This window comes from Ammospiza caudacuta, chromosome 7 (genome assembly GCF_027887145.1).
Source record: "Ammospiza caudacuta isolate bAmmCau1 chromosome 7, bAmmCau1.pri, whole genome shotgun sequence".
NCBI lineage: Eukaryota > Metazoa > Chordata > Aves > Passeriformes > Passerellidae > Ammospiza > Ammospiza caudacuta.
The window spans coordinates 48,095,298-48,114,391 of NC_080599.1; the positions used below are offsets into that span (position 1 = coordinate 48,095,298).

General features: G+C 48.7%; 1 protein-coding gene across 2 annotated transcripts in view; it reads right to left on the reverse strand.

Annotated features, from left to right (window-relative positions):
* The window catches only part of NEGR1 (neuronal growth regulator 1), a 154,513-nt gene that overhangs the window by 85,326 nt on the left and 50,093 nt on the right, over positions 1-19,094 (reverse strand). For both annotated transcript variants that reach the window (XM_058808342.1, XM_058808341.1), the window contains exon 2: positions 5,479-5,711. In XM_058808342.1, coding sequence (XP_058664325.1) covers positions 5,479-5,711 — 233 coding nt within the window. The remainder of the gene's footprint in view (positions 1-5,478; positions 5,712-19,094) is intronic.

Here is a 19,094-nt window from a genome sequence, read left to right on the forward strand (position 1 = left end):
CTTCTCCGAGTTCCCAGCTCATGAATCCAACACGGAGTAAATCCCATGGAACAATGGCCATGGAGTAAATCCCAATGGAACAATGGCGTCCTCGCATTTTGAGGTGGGTTTAGGGAGAGGATGCGCTGCTGTTGTTTCCAGTTTCAGAAATCACCTTTGCAACGCACAGCTCTGTCCCCAGCCCCTCTTTCCCAGCAGGTAAATCCTGAGGGGCTGGACTGGGGGTGCTGTGCACTCCCAGAACCTTTCCAGGACACCGCTCCCTGTTTTCCAGCACAGCCTCTGAGCCTAAACGTTCATTTTCCCTGGCTCAGTCCCAGGTTGTTAAAGTGCTTCAGGTCTGTGCATTTCTGCTCTTTCCTCTGCATTTCCCAGGGAGCTCCCTGCCCCTCTGCTGTTTGTGCTTTGTGAATGAGCTGCTCAGCAGAGCGGGGCACTCCAGCCTCGCCATGCCCAGCCAGCTCTGGGAGGGAGCTCCACACCAGATGTCACTTCAGGTGACACCGACCACTAGCTTTCAGCCTATTTCAGCCACTGAGAGCACAGACCTCCTAAACAGTCCCTGCTTTCCAGGCCCTCGCATTGTCTCTGTAAAGGTGCAGAACCATCGCATAGCACCAGCTCTTCAGAACAAATCCTGCAGCTGCCTTTGCTGGGGCACAGCTGGCACCAGCAGCATCAATCAGGGCCCCTGTGCTGCTCAGGGGAACAATCCCATCTCTCAGGCTGACAGGAGCTTAAAGGCAGGAACAGACAAACTCCCTGCACATCCCTGTGCCTGGAGAGGAGCAGCAGCACTGGCTGTAGGTGCCAGGAGTCTGCTGTTGCAGACATTTTATGGAAAATCCTTTCCTTAGGAAACAAAATGCAAACAATGGTTATCTGCTGCTGTGGAATGCAACAGGTGCATCTGGGATTGGTCTCATGGGGTTGTTTCTAATTAATGGCCAATCACAGTCAGCTGGCTTAGACAGAGAGTCCAAGCCACAAACCTTTGTTATCATTCTTTGCTATTCTATTCTTAGCCAGCCTTCTGATGAAATCCTTTCTGCTATTAGTATAGTTTTAATGTAATATATATCATAAAATAATAAATCAGCCTTCTGAAACATGGAGTCAGATCCTCATCTCTTCCCTCATCCTTGGACCCCTGGGAACACCACCACACTTAATACTGGAGCTCTGTGCGTTGTGTTTTAAGGCTCACAAGCAGGTATTGTATTTGAAATAAGCAGCATTGTTTAACACAGGTACCTGTGCTTATAGTGGCTGGATAGAACTACTGTCAATATAGAATATATACTATACAGATACAAATACTGTCAGTGTGCTTTTGCTCTGTGTGATTGGTCAAGAAGCTCATAAAGTGAGTTGTGACATTGAGTTCTGTGCCTGCTGCCTGGGATGGGAGCTGCTGCTGGCATCTTCCCGTTGTCATCACCATGGAATGAGAGTGATGCTGGAAAATCAAACAGCTCAAGGCACATTCCCAGCAGTCCTGTCCTGTTTGTGATCTGTACACAGACCCCTGTGAGTACCAGATCTGTAAATAGCCCCCTGCCAGTGTGAGATGTGGAGCACAGATCCTGCACAGAGCTCTGGGATCAGCCGCTGCTGGCACCTTAAAGCGAGTGGGAGCAGCAGTGCAAGGCAGGGATGCTGCTGGTGGGACAGGGACAGGGACAGGGACAGGGGCCCTTTGGGGGTCTCCATCACACAGCAAGCTCCCGTGGCTGCCTCCCCTCTCCACAGAAATGTTTTTCCAAGTCTTTTTCTCCCCGTGCTGAGCAGGGACAGGATGATAACAGCGGCTGGCACCAGCAAGTTAATTTTATAAAGGGAACTGACACCCTGCTCGAGTGCTGGCAATTTAAAAGAGTAATGGATTGTCAGTTTTAGCTGGGAAGTGGTTGTTAGATGATTTTAAAGTCTTTTGCATATTTATTTTGTCCCACTTTAAATAAATTTGGGGAAGATTTATCTCGTTAGCTTCAAATGGAAGTCCCTCTTGGCCCGGCTGAGGAAACAAATTAGACTTTGCAAACATTGCAAAGACTAAATCAATACATTAATATTTAGGGGACATTAAGGGGGTTTATTAAACAGAAAAAGGGCCTAGAGTATTACTTTGGGAACATTATACATGTTTAAATAAAAACCCGAGGTTGTGGTTCCTGACTGAATCTGTAAAAGGCATTTCCAAGGATAACTGAATTATTTACAGCTCCTGTGTCGGGAGCAGATTCCTGCAGGCTGAGGGGGAGCTGGGAGGGCAGCATGGAGCTGGGCTGGGGCTGGGGTCTCTCTGAGCCCTGCCCTGTGTCCCTGTGTCCTTGTTTGGGTCTGGGGTCCCTCTGGGCCCATGTTCTGTGTCACTTTTGGGGCTGGGGTCCCTCTGAGCCCTGTTGTGTGTTCCTGTGTCCCTTTTGGGGCTGGGGTGTCTCTGAGCTGTGTCCCTGCTGTCCCAAACCTGAGGGAGATTGAGCTGATTACAGACTGCTGCCATCTAAACTTCCAATTAATTATTTCAGAATTCTCACTTCTTTTTAATAAGGTCACTGAAATTAAGTTAAATGGATTATCTTCCTCTCTTTCGTGTGTTTTTTCCTTCACAGATGTAAATGTGGGCTGAAGACACAAGTTCTATTTTCTTTTTTATCAAAAACCTCAGTTAATTTCCCTGCTACAAAAGGGAGTAACTGCAGTGAGTAACAGTGACCAAGCCTGTACCTGCTGGTGTCCTTCAGGCGCTGTGCTGGCTTTGGCACAGGGATTTGGGAGCAGTTTCGCTTTGTCCTCACTCATTTCTGCCCATAACAGAGGTTGTTCCTGATCTCCAGATTACCCAGCTAGGGGAGAACTTACAGAGAAACCTAAAGGTGCTCCCAGGATAACTCCTGGGTGATCCCAGGATAACTCCTGTGTGATCCTGAGATATCTCCCTGTGTGATCCCGGGATAACTCCTGTGTGACCCCAGGATAACTCCTGTGTGCTCCCAGGATAACTCCTGTGTGATCCCGGGATAACTCCTGTGTGATCCTGGGATAACTCCTGTGTGACCCCAGGATAACTCCTGTGTGATCCCGGGATAACTCCTGTGTGACCCCAGGATAACTCCTGTGTGATCCTGGGATAACTCCTGTGTGACCCCAGGATAACTCCTGCGTGATCCCGGGATAACTCCCTGCGTGATCCCGGGATAACTCCTGTGTGACCCCAGGATAACTCCTGCGTGATCCCGGGATAACTCCCTGCGTGATCCCGGGATAACTCTTGTGTGCTCATGGGTTAACTCCTGTGTGATCCCAGGATAACTCCTGTGTGATCCCAGGATAAATCCTTGTGTGATCCCTGGGTAAATCCCTGTGTGATCCCTGAGAATTCCCTGTGTGATCCCAGGATAACTCCTGTGTGCTCACGGGATAACTCCCTGTGTGCTCACGGGATATCTCCCTGTGTGACCCCAGGATAACTCCTGTGTGATCCCGAGATAACTCCTGTGTGATCCCGGGATAACTCCTGTGTGATCCCGAGATAACTCCTGTGTGATCCCGGGATAACTCCTGTGTGATCCCAGGATAACTCCTGTGTGATCCCAGGATAACTCCTGTGTGACCTCAGGATAACTCCTGTGTGACCCCAGGATAACTCCTGTGTGATCCTGAGATATCTCCCTGTGTGATCCCGGGATAAATCCTTGTGTGATCCCGGGATAAATCCTTGTGTGATCCCTGGGATATCTCCCTGTGTGATCCCGGGATAACTCCCTGTGTGATCCAAGGACAGCTGCTTGTGTCATCCCCCAATAACTCCCTGTGTCCCCGCTGACAGCTCCGTGTGTGATCCCAGGATTAAGCCCTCTGGACAGAAGGGGCTGTCCCAGTCCCTCCCAGCAGTGACCTCGGGGTCCCACTGGGATCACAAGTGGGTGTCAGGGCGTCCCTGCACAAAGGCAGGCACTGAGGGGCACAGGACCAGCCCTTCCCAAGCACCGATCCCCACCGTGTCCCCACCCAGGGCTCCGAGTGCCAGCTCCAGGTGCCACGTGCAGGGATGGGCACCCCAACCCTCCCTGGGCAGTTCCTGACCCCCTTTCCATGGGGAAATTCCTGCTGTGCCCACCCTGAGCTGCCCTGGCCCAGCCTGAGCTGTTCTCTCTCCTCTGTCCCTGTCCCTGTGTCCCTGCACGTGCCCCAAACCGAGCCTGAGGGTCCTGAGGCCTCTCACCAGCATCACAAAAATGACTCCATGATATTTTAATAAAGCACACACACTGAGCTCAGAGCTCCAGCCCAACATTCCCACAGGATTCCTGCAGGATTCCCGTGACTAAGGACAATTGGTGTGGGAGGTGGCTCACCTCCATTATTTCTAAGGGATTTCCATGTGCCACATGGATTAATGGGGATTGCCAGCTCAATTCTTCTCCTCTATATTCATTGCTTTATTACTCATAAAAATGCAAAAGAAAATGTTAATGATGATTGCACCAAAGACTAATAAGTTAAAGCCTTAGGTTATACTTTGCATTTCTGAAGATATAAATGCAATTGCTTAATAATTATGCATATTTTTAACTATTGAGTTATTATTTCTCTATATGCTCCTAGTTAGCCTAATTAATTTTAAGCTCCTGTTGATGTATTTTATACACGCAATTAATTTCCAACTTGTTTTTTTAGCCCTTGCATGGGGGCATTAATTATTGGGAAGACAATCAAAACCAAGAATTGTTCACCCTGGAACAATACAATAAATATTAAATCCATGTGGAAACTGACAGGAAAGGAAAGGAAAGGAAAGGAAAGGAAAGGAAAAGGAAAGGAAAGGAAAGGAAAGGAAAGGAAAGGAAAGGAAAGGAAAGGAAAGGAAAGGAAAGGAAAGGAAAGGAAAGGAAAGGAAAGGAAAGGAAGAAAGGAAAGGAAAGGAAAGGAAAGGAAAGGAAAGGAAAGGAAAGGAAAGGAAAGGAAAGGAAAGGAAAGGAAAGGAAAGGGGACTCTGAAGGCGTTGCAGTTTGCCATTTCTCTTCACAGAGAAAAGCAAGGCACAATTCTTCCCTGGAATATTTCTGGGTTTCGCATTCTCTGAACCTCAGAGAAAGAAAACACAATTCTTACCATTTGCTGTGCTTGTGTTTGGCAAAAGTAGAATGCAATGTGGAGATTGTTTTCCCAGGGTGATGGTGCTTTGCTTCCTTGGCCTGCCAGGTCCAGGTGTGTGTGTTGGGACTGTCACTGACAGTCATGAGATACTGTGCAGTTGTGTGCAGAGCTGAGTGCTTGACAGATTCAGTTTAGATGTAACGTGTAATATAATATAGTGTATATAATGTAATATAATACAGTGTAATATAATATAGAATAATATAGTATAATGAAGTAATTAATTAACCTTCTGAAAATAAAACTCAACTAAACCCACAAAAACCCAACAAAAAACCCCAAAAAAACTGTAACGCCAGGGCAGCGCTGGCCTACCTTGCACGGTGAGGTGCACCTGCATGGTCCTGGGCGTGTGCTGGGTCTGCACGGAGCAGGTGTAGGGGCCGTCGTCGGTCACGTCCACGTCCTGGATCTGCAGGCTGTACTCGCGGCGGTTGGCCGTGGCGATGGACACGCGCGGATCCACCGACCACTTGTCGCCGCCCGCGAAGATGATGCTGGAGCGGTTCAGCCAGGCCCCCTTGGAGGCTCCATCTTCCAGGTAGCACCTGGGGAGAAGGGAAACCCTGAGCACGGGGCTGGGGGAGCTGCCTGGTGCCGCTCGCTGCTGCGTTTGGGCTGAGCACAGCCGGGGTTTATCGGAGGATAAACCCCACACCGGGGATCTCTGTTAGCTCAGAGCCATCCTAAGCCCCACAGCCCAGCCTACAGACACAGAGCCACAGGTGTATCTGCCTGCCCTGCTCTGCTGCTGGAGCACTGGGAGGACAGCCTCAGTTATTATTCCAGCCCTTTGTCCTGCAGCCCGAGGGTCAGCAGCACCGTGTGCTCCGTGGAAAATTCCTGCCCCGTTCCTGAGGCACAGCCCCTTGTACTGCTGAGCTCAGGAGCCAAGAGACTTCTCCAAGGAAAACCATTGGGACATCAGAGAACCCAAAACAGCTTCTTTTCAGAGGGGTCACAGAACCCCAGAATTCCCCAATGGGTTGGGTGGGAAGGGAGCTGGCAGCCCATCCCATTACCCCATTATCCCATCCCATCCCATGGTCCCATCCCATTATCCCACCCCATTACCCCATCCCATTACTCCATCCTGTTATTCCACCCCATTATCCCACCCCGTTACCCCACCCCGTTATCCCAGGAGCCCCTGTCCCTCGGGGGCTGCAGCGAGGGGTCCCAGGACAGGGAGGAGATTTAGGAACAGCTTTATTCCACGAGCTGTTGAGGGGTCTGAGCCAGCCTGAGGGGTGGAGGATGCCTAAGCCTGGCCCAACAGCACGGTGCTCCATTTCCAACAGCCAGCACGTGGGAAAAGGAGGAGCAGCTGATGGAATAAGGGCCCAGGAAAAGCTGCACGGGCTCAGGGCTGAGAGCAGGGAGCTGCAGAGCCAGCAGCCATCGGGAAGTGATGCTGTGGCGCCAGGAAACCTGCATTTCCCTCCACAAGTTAACAACTCTTCAGGAAACGTGGAGAACAAATTAGGCAAATTTTAGACTCACCCCCCACCCATGGCCACCTTGGAATTTAAGGCTTTGAAACAGTTTTAAAAGCTGGAGGAAGGTGGGAAGGAGGATAATACAAAGTGCAACAGACTAATGGGACATTTTTATCTCATAAAGAGCTTTCTACATGAAGGAAATCCAAGAGAAGAAGGGAATGCAATAGAGCTCATCCCTTTGATGAAACATTAAAATAGCACAACCATAGAAACTGGACGGAGAAAATGGTGATTTGGTGCCTTAAGCATCTGGCAGTATTGTTTAAGAGGAAAATGACATTCCATTCAGGAATAAGGAACTGGAAACATCAGGCTGAAATGGTTCAGAAACAAAGCAAGAGAATAACCATTCATTTAATTAATGATCTCAACATTAAATCTGAAAGGGTTCTGAGGGCTAAAATATCCCCATTTATAGAGCAGAGAATTGGGATGTCACCGGGAAGTGGCACTTTGAGGTTGGCATCCCTGCAGGAGGAGCTGTGCAGGGTCTGGTCCCATCCAGGGAAGGCAAGGAGCCTCTTTCAAAGTCCTGAGAACGTTTTGAACTCGATTCTAACGAACAGCGGGGTGGGAGAGGCAGAGAAAGCCCCAATTCACGGAGGTTTTTCTAGCACGTGTTCCTTTCCCAGAGGCTTTCTGCAGCAGCTGGATGCAGTCCATCCAGCACAGCTGAGCAGGGAGCTGTGTCTGCCCGGGGCTGGGCTGCAGTGGCAGCAGATTTAGGGTCCTTCCCACCCCAAACCACCCTGGGAATCCAGGAATTACAAATCAGCATTTCTGCAGGTAGCCTGTGGCTCAGTGAGCATTTACCACTCCATTAATTTCACTCTCCCACTGTTTATTCACACGCGCACATCCAAACCTTGGAGGGAAGCCTCAGCTCTGTGAATTCTTCCCCAAGGAGAGAAAAGCATCCCCATCCTCCTCCTCTCCCAGCATAAAAACCCAGCTCCACCACTCCACCAACTCCCTGCCCTCTGTGTGTCTTGCCAGGAAAGAAGAAAAATCAGAAAACCATTCACAGAATCACTGGGGCTGCAAAAGACCTCCAGGATCTCAGGATGGTGTCACAGACATCTTTTATGGAAAATCCTTTCCTTAGGATTGTTCCTCCTGAGAAGCTGGGAGGCCTCAGGAACAAAATGCAAACAATGGTTATCTGCTGCTGTGGGATGCAACAGGTGCATCTGGGATTGGTCTCATGGGGTTGTTTCTAATTAATGGCCAATCACAGTCAGCTGGCTCAGACACAGAGCTGAGACACAAACCTTTGTTATCATTCCATTCTTAACTTAAGGAAAGGATTTGTCATAAAAGATGTCTGTGACAGTTTTCAGCAGCAGCCAATACCCTGTGCTTCCCCAGCACCCACGTGGGATGTGATGGCTAAAGTGCATATTTACCCCACGGAAGCAGCAATCAGATGATTCATCTCAGAAATGTTTTCCAAGCTAACAGATTTAATCCCTGGCTGTTTGTAAATCCCCTCGCCGGCCTGGAGTCCCTGTCACTGCCCAGAGCTCTCCTGCAGGACACAGAACTCACCTCCTCCCACCGAGCTCTGAACAGCACAGCCTGAGATGGATTTCTGCAGGGGAGCAGAAACAGGGAAATCCAGGGGTTTTACTGTTTAAGGGAACCTTTTCCTTTTCCTTTTCCTTTTCCTTTTCCTTTTCCTTTTCCTTTTCCTTTTCCTTTTCCTTTTCCTTTCATCCCAAACCTTTACAATTTCCCAAGGAAGAGCAGTTTTTCCCCATAGAGTTTGTGTGCCACTGGGCTTCTCCTGCCCAGGGCAGGGCAGGGATTCCAGCAGAGCACGAGGAGCTTTAACAAAAATAATAACAATAAAACCCTTCCTACAGCAATCTCTGGGAAATCATTCATTAAAAGGATGACCAACAGTAAAAACTGCAAATATCAGGGGCCTTCCCTTGCTTTTCCCCTTCCTCTCTTTCCCTTTCCTCTCTTTTCCTTTTCCTCTCTTTCCCTAAATTCTGTTCCTATTAAACTCCCTGTACACCCCAGCAGCATTTCCTGCAATGTAATTTTCAAAATCTATGCATAGAAACAATTATTTTTAGCAATTAATGATAATGCTGCAGCACAACTAAAGTAAGCATAACAGGCACTAAATAAAAGTGACTTTTGCTCTTTTTACCTTGCCATGGCTTGGAAAAGTATTGATGAAACCATAGCTGAACTCAGCAGAGAATTCTTCTGTATTTAAATTTGGAAGATTGGAAAGAAGCACAGTTTCTTTTTTAACTGATGATTGTAATCAGAAATTCCCCACACAACAAGCATAAAAAATAGATTTTAATGTTAACTGTCATACATGGCTGAGGGCACTTTATTATTTTTCCAATCATTATTAATGGGGATGATCTTCTGTAATTTGTAAGTACGGAAAAATATAGTCTCACCCAGCTTCCCTCAAGTTTTTAATCCTCTTTTTTTTAATGCCTCCCACTTTCCCAGCTCTCTAGTCTATTATTCCACCGTAATTAAAACAGAGATCCATTAATCTTTGTAAAAAACACAGCTCTTGCACTTGCTTAATTAAAACTGCACAGGGGCTCTGCTCCAGGAGCCTCCATGGGCTGGGATCCCACCTGAAGGACAGGAATGGTCTGGAACTGCCTGGAATTACCTAGAATTTCTTGGAATTGCCTGGAATTGCCTGGAACTGCCTGGAATTGCTTGGAATTGCCTGGAATGCTCCCCAGCCTGGTCCTGCTGTAGAAACCCCAGGAATGGAAGACATCCTGTGTCCAAGGAGCCTGGGCTGCAGATGGAAGGTGTTGGGCAGTGCTTGGGAGGAGAAAACTCTCCCATTTCTGCAATGGTTTGGGTTGGAATGGACCTCAAATAAATCCCACCCTGCCATGGCAGGGACGCTCCCACTGTCCCGGTGCCCAGCCTGGCCTTGGGCACTGCCAGGGATCCAGGGGCTGCTCTGGGCACCTGTGCCAGGGCTGCCCACCCTGACAGGGAAGGATTTGTCCCTAATCTCCAGTCTAACCCTGCCTCCTTGCAGTTTAAATTTATTTACGTTATTGATCCTTTTGCTTTTGCGTTTGGAATTCACTTTCTCACACTGGCTGTAGGTCCAAACCCGTGATTGTGCTTCTGAGTAATTCCAGCATCATTAACCCCTCCTGCCCCTGCAGCAGTGCTCCCAGAGCCCCCAGGGGTGCTCACTGGCCAGGGAGTCAGATTGCTGTGGTGGCACAGGGGACACCAGCACAGCACACAGGACACGGGGCATCTCCAGCTGCTGGGCTGGCTCATAAGCCCATCTGCCTTGGGATGCCCCAGCAGGAAATCTGTCTGCAGATAACCAGGGATTCACCCCTCCATCTGAACCTCTCCCAGCAGAGAACCAGCCCAATGTTAGTAATTAAGAGCAAAAGTGTTTGTTCCTCTGCAGGATTTGGAGTGCAATTTCCCTACAGCCGAAGCCGCGTGCCCTTTAATCTCTGTGCTTCCACGCTCAGCACCTGCCAGCCCGTCCAATGGGAGAAATCCCATTTTCCTGGGGTTTCCACATTCCCAGGGGTTCCTGGCACAGCACCCCAGCCATGCCCTTCGTGGGTGTTTCCCTCCTGCCACCAGGAAATGGACTTCTCCCCATGGCAAGGACGGAGAAAACACTGCTGCCACAACTGCAATAAATCCATTTGGTTCTAATTATACAAAATTATTTTCCCCCTCTCCCTTTCACAGATGTATTTTTCATACTAAAATGGACAAAACATTGCAGTGTAAAGCTCAGGATTTTTAGTCATTAATCACTTCCTTCATGGGAGCCCACATTATTTTCTGTTTGAAGGCTCAGAAATAATATCCCATGCCACTGTTGGTGTGAGAGCCCTGGTTCCAGCTTCAGATAGTAACTCCCAAATTCATCACATTATTTGCAATATTAAAAAGGGTCTGGCTGCTGCTTTTGATATTTATTAATTCCTGGGGATTTATGATACAGAAACACTGACTTCCAGAGATTACAAAGAAGACATTACCAATGCAGAGAGGTAAGGAAACAATTCATGACCTGGCTTTGCCTTCTGGTTTTGTATTATTCCTCAGGGAAAGGGTCTTGGTAATTTTGGGAGTTGATTGTGTTTATTTTATAAGACCACGAATTTCAGAGGTTTTTCTGACTCTTTTTTACCACACAACACTGAAACAAAATTAAAGGAAAAAAAAAAGAAAAAAAAAAAAGCAAGAATAAGCTCAGAGACCAAAGCAAGGCAAATGTCTGGGGAATGAGAAAACATTTCCTGTTACTTCCCAAATTTCCAATATCCCAGCATGTTGCTGAGGGGTTTTGGCACCCTGGAGTATCCAGCTGGATTAGAGCAGCCAGTAAGTGCCTGCAGCCCCTGCCCAGCTCCTCAGGGATTCTGCAGCCCCTGCCCAGCTCCTCAGGGATTCTGCAGCCCCTCCCCAGCTCCCTCAGGGATTCTGCAGCCCCTGCCCGGCTCCTCAGGGATTCTGCAGCCCCTGCCCAGCTCCTCAGGGATTCTGCAGCCCCTGCCCGGCTCCCTCAGGGATTCTGCAGCCCCTGCCCGGCTCCTCAGGGATTCTGCAGCCCCTGCCCAGCTCCTCAGGGATTCTCCAGCCCCATCCCAGCTCCTCAGGGATTCTGCAGCCCCTGCCCGGCTCCTCAGGGATTCTCCAGCCCCATCCCAGCTCCTCAGGGATTCTGCAGCCCCTGCCCGGCTCCTCAGGGATTCTGCAGCCCCTGCCCGGCTCCTCAGGGATTCTGCAGCCCCTGCCCGGCTCCTCAGGGATTCTCCAGCCCCATCCCAGCTCCTCAGGGATTCTGCAGCCCCTGCCCGGCTCCTCAGGGATTCTCCAGCCCCTGCCCGGCTCCTCAGGGATTCTGCAGCCCCTGCCCATCTCCTCAGGGATTCTGCAGCCCCTTCTCTAGGTAGAGCTGTGGCTGCTCCTGCTCCTCAGCAGAGCTGGGCTCCCCTCACCTCTTCTCTCCCAAGCTCCAGGGATTTCTCACTATTCCTGTTCTTCCCCATGTTCTCCCTGGAAAGGCTTTTATCACTATCAAAGCTTAATGGAAAAAGGACCTTTCCGTGTGCAAACAGGTTGGGTTTTCAGTCTCCTCATAATAATATCTGCAGTGTGAGTGGGGAGGACAGGCAGCAGGGAGATAATTGTGTGCTGGGTTGTGTCCTTTATCGGATCAGCCTTGACCTGGGGCCCTTCCCGGAGCAGGTGATGGCAGCCCTGCCCCACAGCTCCTCCAGGCTGGTTTAAATAAAATAATAGAGTTAATGACAGAAACAAAGCTACCTGGAGAGGTGCAATTCATCACGGCGTGTTCCACGCCATTATCTTAAAAACATCCAGTGTAGTAATCACTTGAAGGAGTGATAACACATAATTGTGTGTTCTCCAAAATTATAGGTGAATGGGAGTTGCAGCTAATGAGAGCCAAATAGCAGCTCAGGAGCTGCAGTGATTACGGCAGATGCGGTGATGAATGCATTTATTACTGGGCTATTGCAAAGCTTTTTATAGCAGAGACAGCAGGTTTATAAATAAATAACCAGCCCCAAAGGTACCACACGTCTGACCAAGCAGCTCCTGGTGCAGAAACCTCCAAAGCTGGCTGCGAACAGCCCAGAGGAGTGCCAGTCCCACCCAAACACTCCCATTCAGGGGTGCTGCTGTGTCACTGCTCCCAGAGGATGTGCTGGGACCCCTCTGCTGCCCCTCCAGCCCACGGAAATCAGCCCCAGCAGGGCAGGAGCAGCTCCTGCCCCCAGGCCCAGGCTGGCACCTCCAGAGGCAGGTGATCCACGGCACGTCCCTGCTCTCTGGCAGGCAGAGCACGTTCCCCACGAGTGTCCCCCCAGCAGGTCACTAGATAACAATCTATGTCACACGGCGCTGCTGGCACTTCTGCAATTCCATTTTTGCCAGAATATTTCAGAAGCGATCTCCAGCCCCCGGCGGAATGAAAACAAAATTTCAAAACACCAAAGGCTCCCAGGAAACAGAATTCCTGCCCAAACTGATGACTGAATGACTCCATTTGTCTCCCTTCCACCAGGGCTGATCCATGATTTCATCTGGGCATATCTCCGGGAACATTTACTTTGTTGATATGCCACTGGTTGGAATATTAGTGATAAATAATAAAAGAAGGCAAATTTAATTGTGCTGCAGTCTCTCACCACAATGAATCTTTCAGGAGAATCACAATGATCTCTTGATTTACAAGAGCAGGAACTGGTTGTGGATGGATGATGTAAATACAGGGCCTTGGCACAGATGGCTGGGGCTGTGTTTGCCAGCAACAGTCAGATTTCTGGATGAACCTCCCAGCTGCCTGCTCCAGACGAATGCATTAATAACAACACTATTGAGCAGCTCCTGGGGGGCAGATCCTGCTGGGAAGGAGAGAAGGAGCCCCCCTGGACCAGCCCAGCAGGGCAGCACTGGGGAGGGGTCCCGGGCTGGGTGGGGAGGGGGCCCAGGGATGGATGGGGAGGGGTCCTGGGGATGGATGGGGAGGGGTCCCGGGGATGGATGGAGAAGGGTCCCAGAGATGGACCATCCATCCCTGGGACCCCTCCCCATCCATCCCTGGGACCCCTCTCCATCCATCCCTGGCCCCCTCCGCACCCAGCCCAGGACCCCTCCCCATCCATCCCCGGGACCCCTCCCCATCCATCCTTGAGCACCTAAGCAAACACGGAGCACTTGAACAATCATTGAACACCCAACACTGAGCACCTAAACAAACACTGAGCACCCAAACAAACATTGAACACTGAAACACTGGGTGCTTAAATAATTATTGAGCACCTGAACAATCATTGACCCAAACTAACACTGAGCACTTAAACTCTGAGCACCTAAAACATCATTGAGCACTTAAACAAACACTGAGCACTTAAACAATGCTGAACACCCAAACAGTGAGCACCCAAACATTGAGCACCTACAAACACTGGGCACTTACGTATGGAGCACTTAAACATTAAGCACTTAAACGATCATTGACCCCTTAAACAGTCATTGAGCACTTAAATTATCAATGAGCACCTAAACAAACAATGAACACTTAAACAATCAATGAGCACCTAAACAAACACTCAGCACCTAAACATTGAGCACCTAAATGGTCATTGAGCACTTAAACAAACACAGAGCACCCAAACATTGAGCACTTAAACATAGAACATCTAAACAAACATTGAGCACTTAAATACTGAGCCCTCAAACACTGAGAACCTAAACATTGAGAACCTAAACATTGAGCAGCTAAACACTGAGCACTTAAAAAATCCTTGAGCACCTAAACAATCACTGAGCACTGAAACAAATATTGAGGACACAAACATTGAGCACACAAACATTGAGCCCCTAAACACTGAGTACTCACACACTGAGCTCCCAAACGATCCGTGATCACCAAAGCCCCTCGCTGCCTGCCCAAAGCGCCTCTGTCCGCGTCTCACAGGTTCTGTCACTCCTGGGGAAGCCCTTGGTGCCCCGAGTCCCTTCTCAGGCCATTCCCTTCCTGCACTGCCTCGGGCACTGACAACACTTGCACAACCCCGTGCGCCAGGGGGCTGCTCTGGAGCCCTTTCCTTGAGCACTTCACCTATAAACAGCTTTTTAATAGCAGCAACCAGTGGGAATTCTCCTTTCTCTGTATGCTTTCCCTTTGAAGAAAGCATGCCCCGTCTCCTTATTCATGTTCAAAGTAAGTTGGCTGTTCATTTTACTTGGAGAAGAGAGGGGAAGATAGAATCCCATCCTTTGAAATGCAGCAATTTCCCTTCAGAACAGACTTTTATAACTGTATCGATCACTGATTATTGATAATCTCTGTGTGAGGTGTGGAAGGGTGCTGGGTGTGTTAACAGCTGGGAACCATGCCCTGAAACCACACTGGAAAACACACGACAAATTCATATTTAAGTCAAACAAAACACACATGAAAAATCACCTTTACACCAAACAGCTGCAAACTTTTATTTTAGGTTAAATCATGGAATAGTTTGGGTTGAAAAGGACCTTAAAGCTCATCCCATTCTCATGGCAGGGACACCTCCCACTGTCCCAGGGTGTCCCAGTGTCCAGCCTGGCCTTGGGCACTGCCAGGGACCCAGGGGCAGCCACAGCTGCTCTGGGCACCCTGTGCCAGTCCTGGTATTTTACTTTTATGCAAGAATAAGTGTCAAAGACCTTCCTTCAACAACTGGAGAAGAGAAGCTTTGGGGAGACCCCAGTGTGGCTTTCCAGGACCTGAAGGAGCTTCAGGACAGATGGAAAGAATCTGTTCACAGGGGACAAGGGGGGATGGATCCCACTGCCAGGGGCAGGGCTGGATGGGACACTGGGAATTGGGAATTGTCCCTGGCAGGGTGGGCAGGCCCTGGCACAGGTGCCCAGAGCAGCTGTGGCTGCCCCTGCATCCCTGGCAGTGCCCAAGGCCAGGCTGGACGTTGGGAGCACCTGGGACAGAGGGAGGGGTCCCTGCCATGGCAGGAGTGGGAATGGATGGCTTTGAGGTCCATTCCAACCCAAACCATTCCAGAATTCTGTGAAAATGGCACAAAACCAGCCCAAGAGCTCAAAGCCCGAGAAATCCTGCACGAATATTCCCTGCATTTCCTCAAGTAGCCTTGTCTTAATTGTGCTCATATTTCCTGTCTGGAAATTTAATTTCACGTAGTTCTTTAGTCGTGTGTCAACACATCTCCAATTTCTGTAATATTTGTTCTCCTGCTCTGGATAACCTTGTCAATCTTAATTAGAGCTGAGGGGAGGCAAGCAGAATTGGCTGCGAGGCTCCAGATGAGGTTCCCATTGTTCAATATGCTGCTGGAACACGTTCCAGCCTCCTCGTGCTCCCAAGCATTTGAAGTGCTGCTGCCCACTGTGCAGGCACTCATTTGAGCTCTCAGCCCCATTTATTTATTTCCATTGCAGCCTACGAAACACAGAGTAGCACATTGCTGAGATTCTGGCTGCCCTTGACAAATAATTACAACTGCAATTTCCTCCGTTCCCAGAGAGCACCAGCACATCCCAAACTTTCCTCTGCAAAAACCCCACCAATGTCACAGGATAGGACCAGACAGAGAGGAGAAAACACAGAGAAGGAGGAAAAACAGAGAGGAGAAATCAGAGAAGCCATTTTCCAACCTCTGCAGTGTTTTATGGCGTTTAACCATTGCCTATGGTTTTCTTTCATTTAAAGGACACTCAGAATTCATAATTAAGATTCAAATTCAGGAGTACCACACTGAGAACACTTATCTTAATTCTTGTCAAGCTTTGCACTGGTCCTCCCCACATCCCTTTACCCAAATCCCTGTGCTGCTCATCCCTCTCTGGCATTCGCTGATGGACCTGGGGGCTCCTGCAGCTCTGCAGGCCCTGCTGGCACCATTCCCCTCTGGAACGTCAGATAATGACCTAAAAATCCTGGTTTCAGGCACCAAACCCTTCTCCTTGCCAGCTAATGACCTAAAAATCCTGGGCTTAGCCACCAAACCATTTCTCCCTGTGGCAGCCTGACCTCAAAATCCTGGTTTTAGCCACCAAACCCTTCTCCTTGCAGCCTCCTGCCACAGCCCCACAGAACTCCCCGTCCAAGGATCCAGCCAGCCACCCGGTGATGGCAGGGCTGGACAAGCCAAGTGCTGAGGAAGTTTCCGTCACTTTAGAGGTTTCTGGGACTTGGTTCCCAAGGGGATGGCTCTGTACAAATCATATTTGCATAATGCAGCCTGGGAAGAGTGGCTGGAGTGCTTTCATCTCATTTTCACGAGGTAACCTGGATGAGCAGGAAGCTCATATCCCTTACAGAAAAGGATGTTTCAGGAAAATTAAGGGAAAAGCTGTATTAGTTCAAGCCTCCCTAAGGCAGATTCAAGTGGAGGAATCTGGAGTTATTTAGCAAATGATGAAGGTTGAATTTCACATTCAGATACTGTGGTGCTGGTAATTACCAAGGATTTGCTCAGAGGCCAGGCTCTCCTGTACACCCCAGGATAGGAATGGGGAGGAAAGCACATTTCTCAGCAATTAACCTTTTCCCACATGGATAAGGGATGGATGAGCTGTTGTCCCTATGATTCCCAGCCCTTTGTTCAAACCCAGTGGGGAAATCCCAATCTGCAGTGAGTTACCCATTTGTGCAGGCTCTGGGGGTTCCTCTTTTGGGCTGATTTTTGAGAGGAATGGTGGATTTGTCTTTCCAAAGGAGCTGTGGGTCTGCTGGTAGGTAAAACCAGCACTGGGAGAGAAAAGAAACAATGGGAAGGGTTCCACTGATTGACGAATGGAAAAAGATATTTGCCTTTACAAATAAACTGTAGGTTTGCTGCTAAATGAAATTAGACATTGAGAGATGAAAGAAACATGGGGAAGAAAAACCCCTAAATTCCATAAGAATTAAAAGTTAAAAGGGAGAGTTATACATTAGAGGGGAATCTTTGGGATCAGGTGTTCTGGGAAGTCTGAACCTCTCAAGTACCTCAGAAATGGGGAAAATCTCCTAAATTTCATAAGAATTAAAAATTAAAAGGGAGAGTTATACATTAGGGGGGAAATCTTTGGTACCAGGTGTATCAGGGAGTCTGAAACTCTCAGTACCTCAGAAATGGGGAAAGAGAGAAGAGAACTGCGGGAAATTGGGATAAAAAGGAGGCTGGGTGCTCCAGAAATCTGAGAGACCCCAGGGGAATGCCCCACGGCTCTTATTATTGGAATAAAGCAAAAGGACTCCTCTGCCTCCTTTTTGGACATGAACCTCTGGTGTTTGTGCATTAATTTTCCTACCATTTTCACTAAACCCTCCTCGCCTGGCCCTGACACAGAGCCCGTCCTGGGCTCACTTGGTGACAGTTTGTGATTTTGTGGGATTGCAAATGCCACAGCAGGAAGAACTCAGCGTGGTGTGTGATTTACTGCCTGGCTGCCCTCACTGCCCTGGCCATGGAGCCCCAGAACCTCCTGCGAGGGACGGATCCTCTCAGCATTTCAATAAACAATCCCTTTCCACAGCAGCTCCGGCACAGAGCTATAGGCAAACCCACATTTGTGATTGTTTCCCCACACAGACTCCACCCAGATCAGCGAATGCTGCACAGCTGAGTGAGGCAGGGTTGGGGCACAATCTCTCCCCCTGTGCTTTTCGTTTGGGTCGTGGTTTTAGGTAAGCTGCTTGTTAAACTTTTCATGACCTGGCAGCTCAGATGCAAAAAGCTGTGCAATGCCAGATTCTGCAGATTTCCAGTAACTTTTCTTTAAGCCACAGAAGTAAACAGATTATTTTCACTGGGGGAGAGTTTCTTCTCCAGAAAAGACACCAAAACCTGCCTGGTGGAGCCCCAGTGCCTCTCTGAGGCTCACATTGCTCCAAGCCCCCTCCTCCAGCATTCCCTTGCCTGCACATTGACTCTGGATCTTTCTAATTTTCTTTTAAAAATAATTCTCATGTGCCAAAAATGATGTGACTTAAGAGCTCTGAAAGAGAAACCCGGCAGTCTGCCAATGTGAACAGGAAAAGCTCCTTTTATAGCAGCAAACACACCTCAGCCAGGTGTGCCATTATTAGCTCTGCCATTAATTATGCCATTTTTAAAATTTAAACCTTTTCCCAACCACCTCACACATATCTGAGATAAAATATTCAAATGCATTCAGTGTCTCTAAGAGGGTAAATTCAGCTGTGAAGCAGATTTCCATTTTCCTAATGCTTTCTGGCACTTGCTGCTGTCCAGTTACATTAGTCTGTAAAAACGTTTCCAGATTTATCAGCCCCAAGCCCGTGCCAAACCAAATGTGAATTTATAATTCTGAGTAAATAAGTCCTGCACGAAAACTGCCTCAAGAACTAATCATTTGTAAATAGAAAGTTGATACATTTTAAATGCCTGCAATCACAACGCTGCACCCAAAAATGTGATGGAGCAGGAAAAAAAAAGCATTTTCAGGTAAATTCTTGACAAGAGTAATAGCTTGTATTTGTTCCTGCTCTGCATAGGATCCTGACAGAGAAGGCGAGGACATTTCAGACACATTATGCATTTTGACACTAAGTAACTGGCAATTAGCTGAAGTACATAATTGCATCCTAATGCAGCAAAGGAGAAAATAACAAAAAAGCCTGGGAAAAGGGTTATACAACTGAGGGGTTGATGACAGCTAAAACCTACAACAAACCCAAACAAAATCTGGGAGAAAATGAAGGGTAAAAACACAGCCCTGGGCTCTGCAGTGACTCATTGCAGGCTGAGAGGGAAGGTGGGGGCCAGCACCTGCATCCTTACCCTGACAGGAGCCTGGGAGGAGATCCCAGGTGGGCTCAGGGTGCTCCCTTCAGCTCCCGCCTAGGAATTGCAGTTGTGATTATTGATGTAATTACGATCAGGGTGC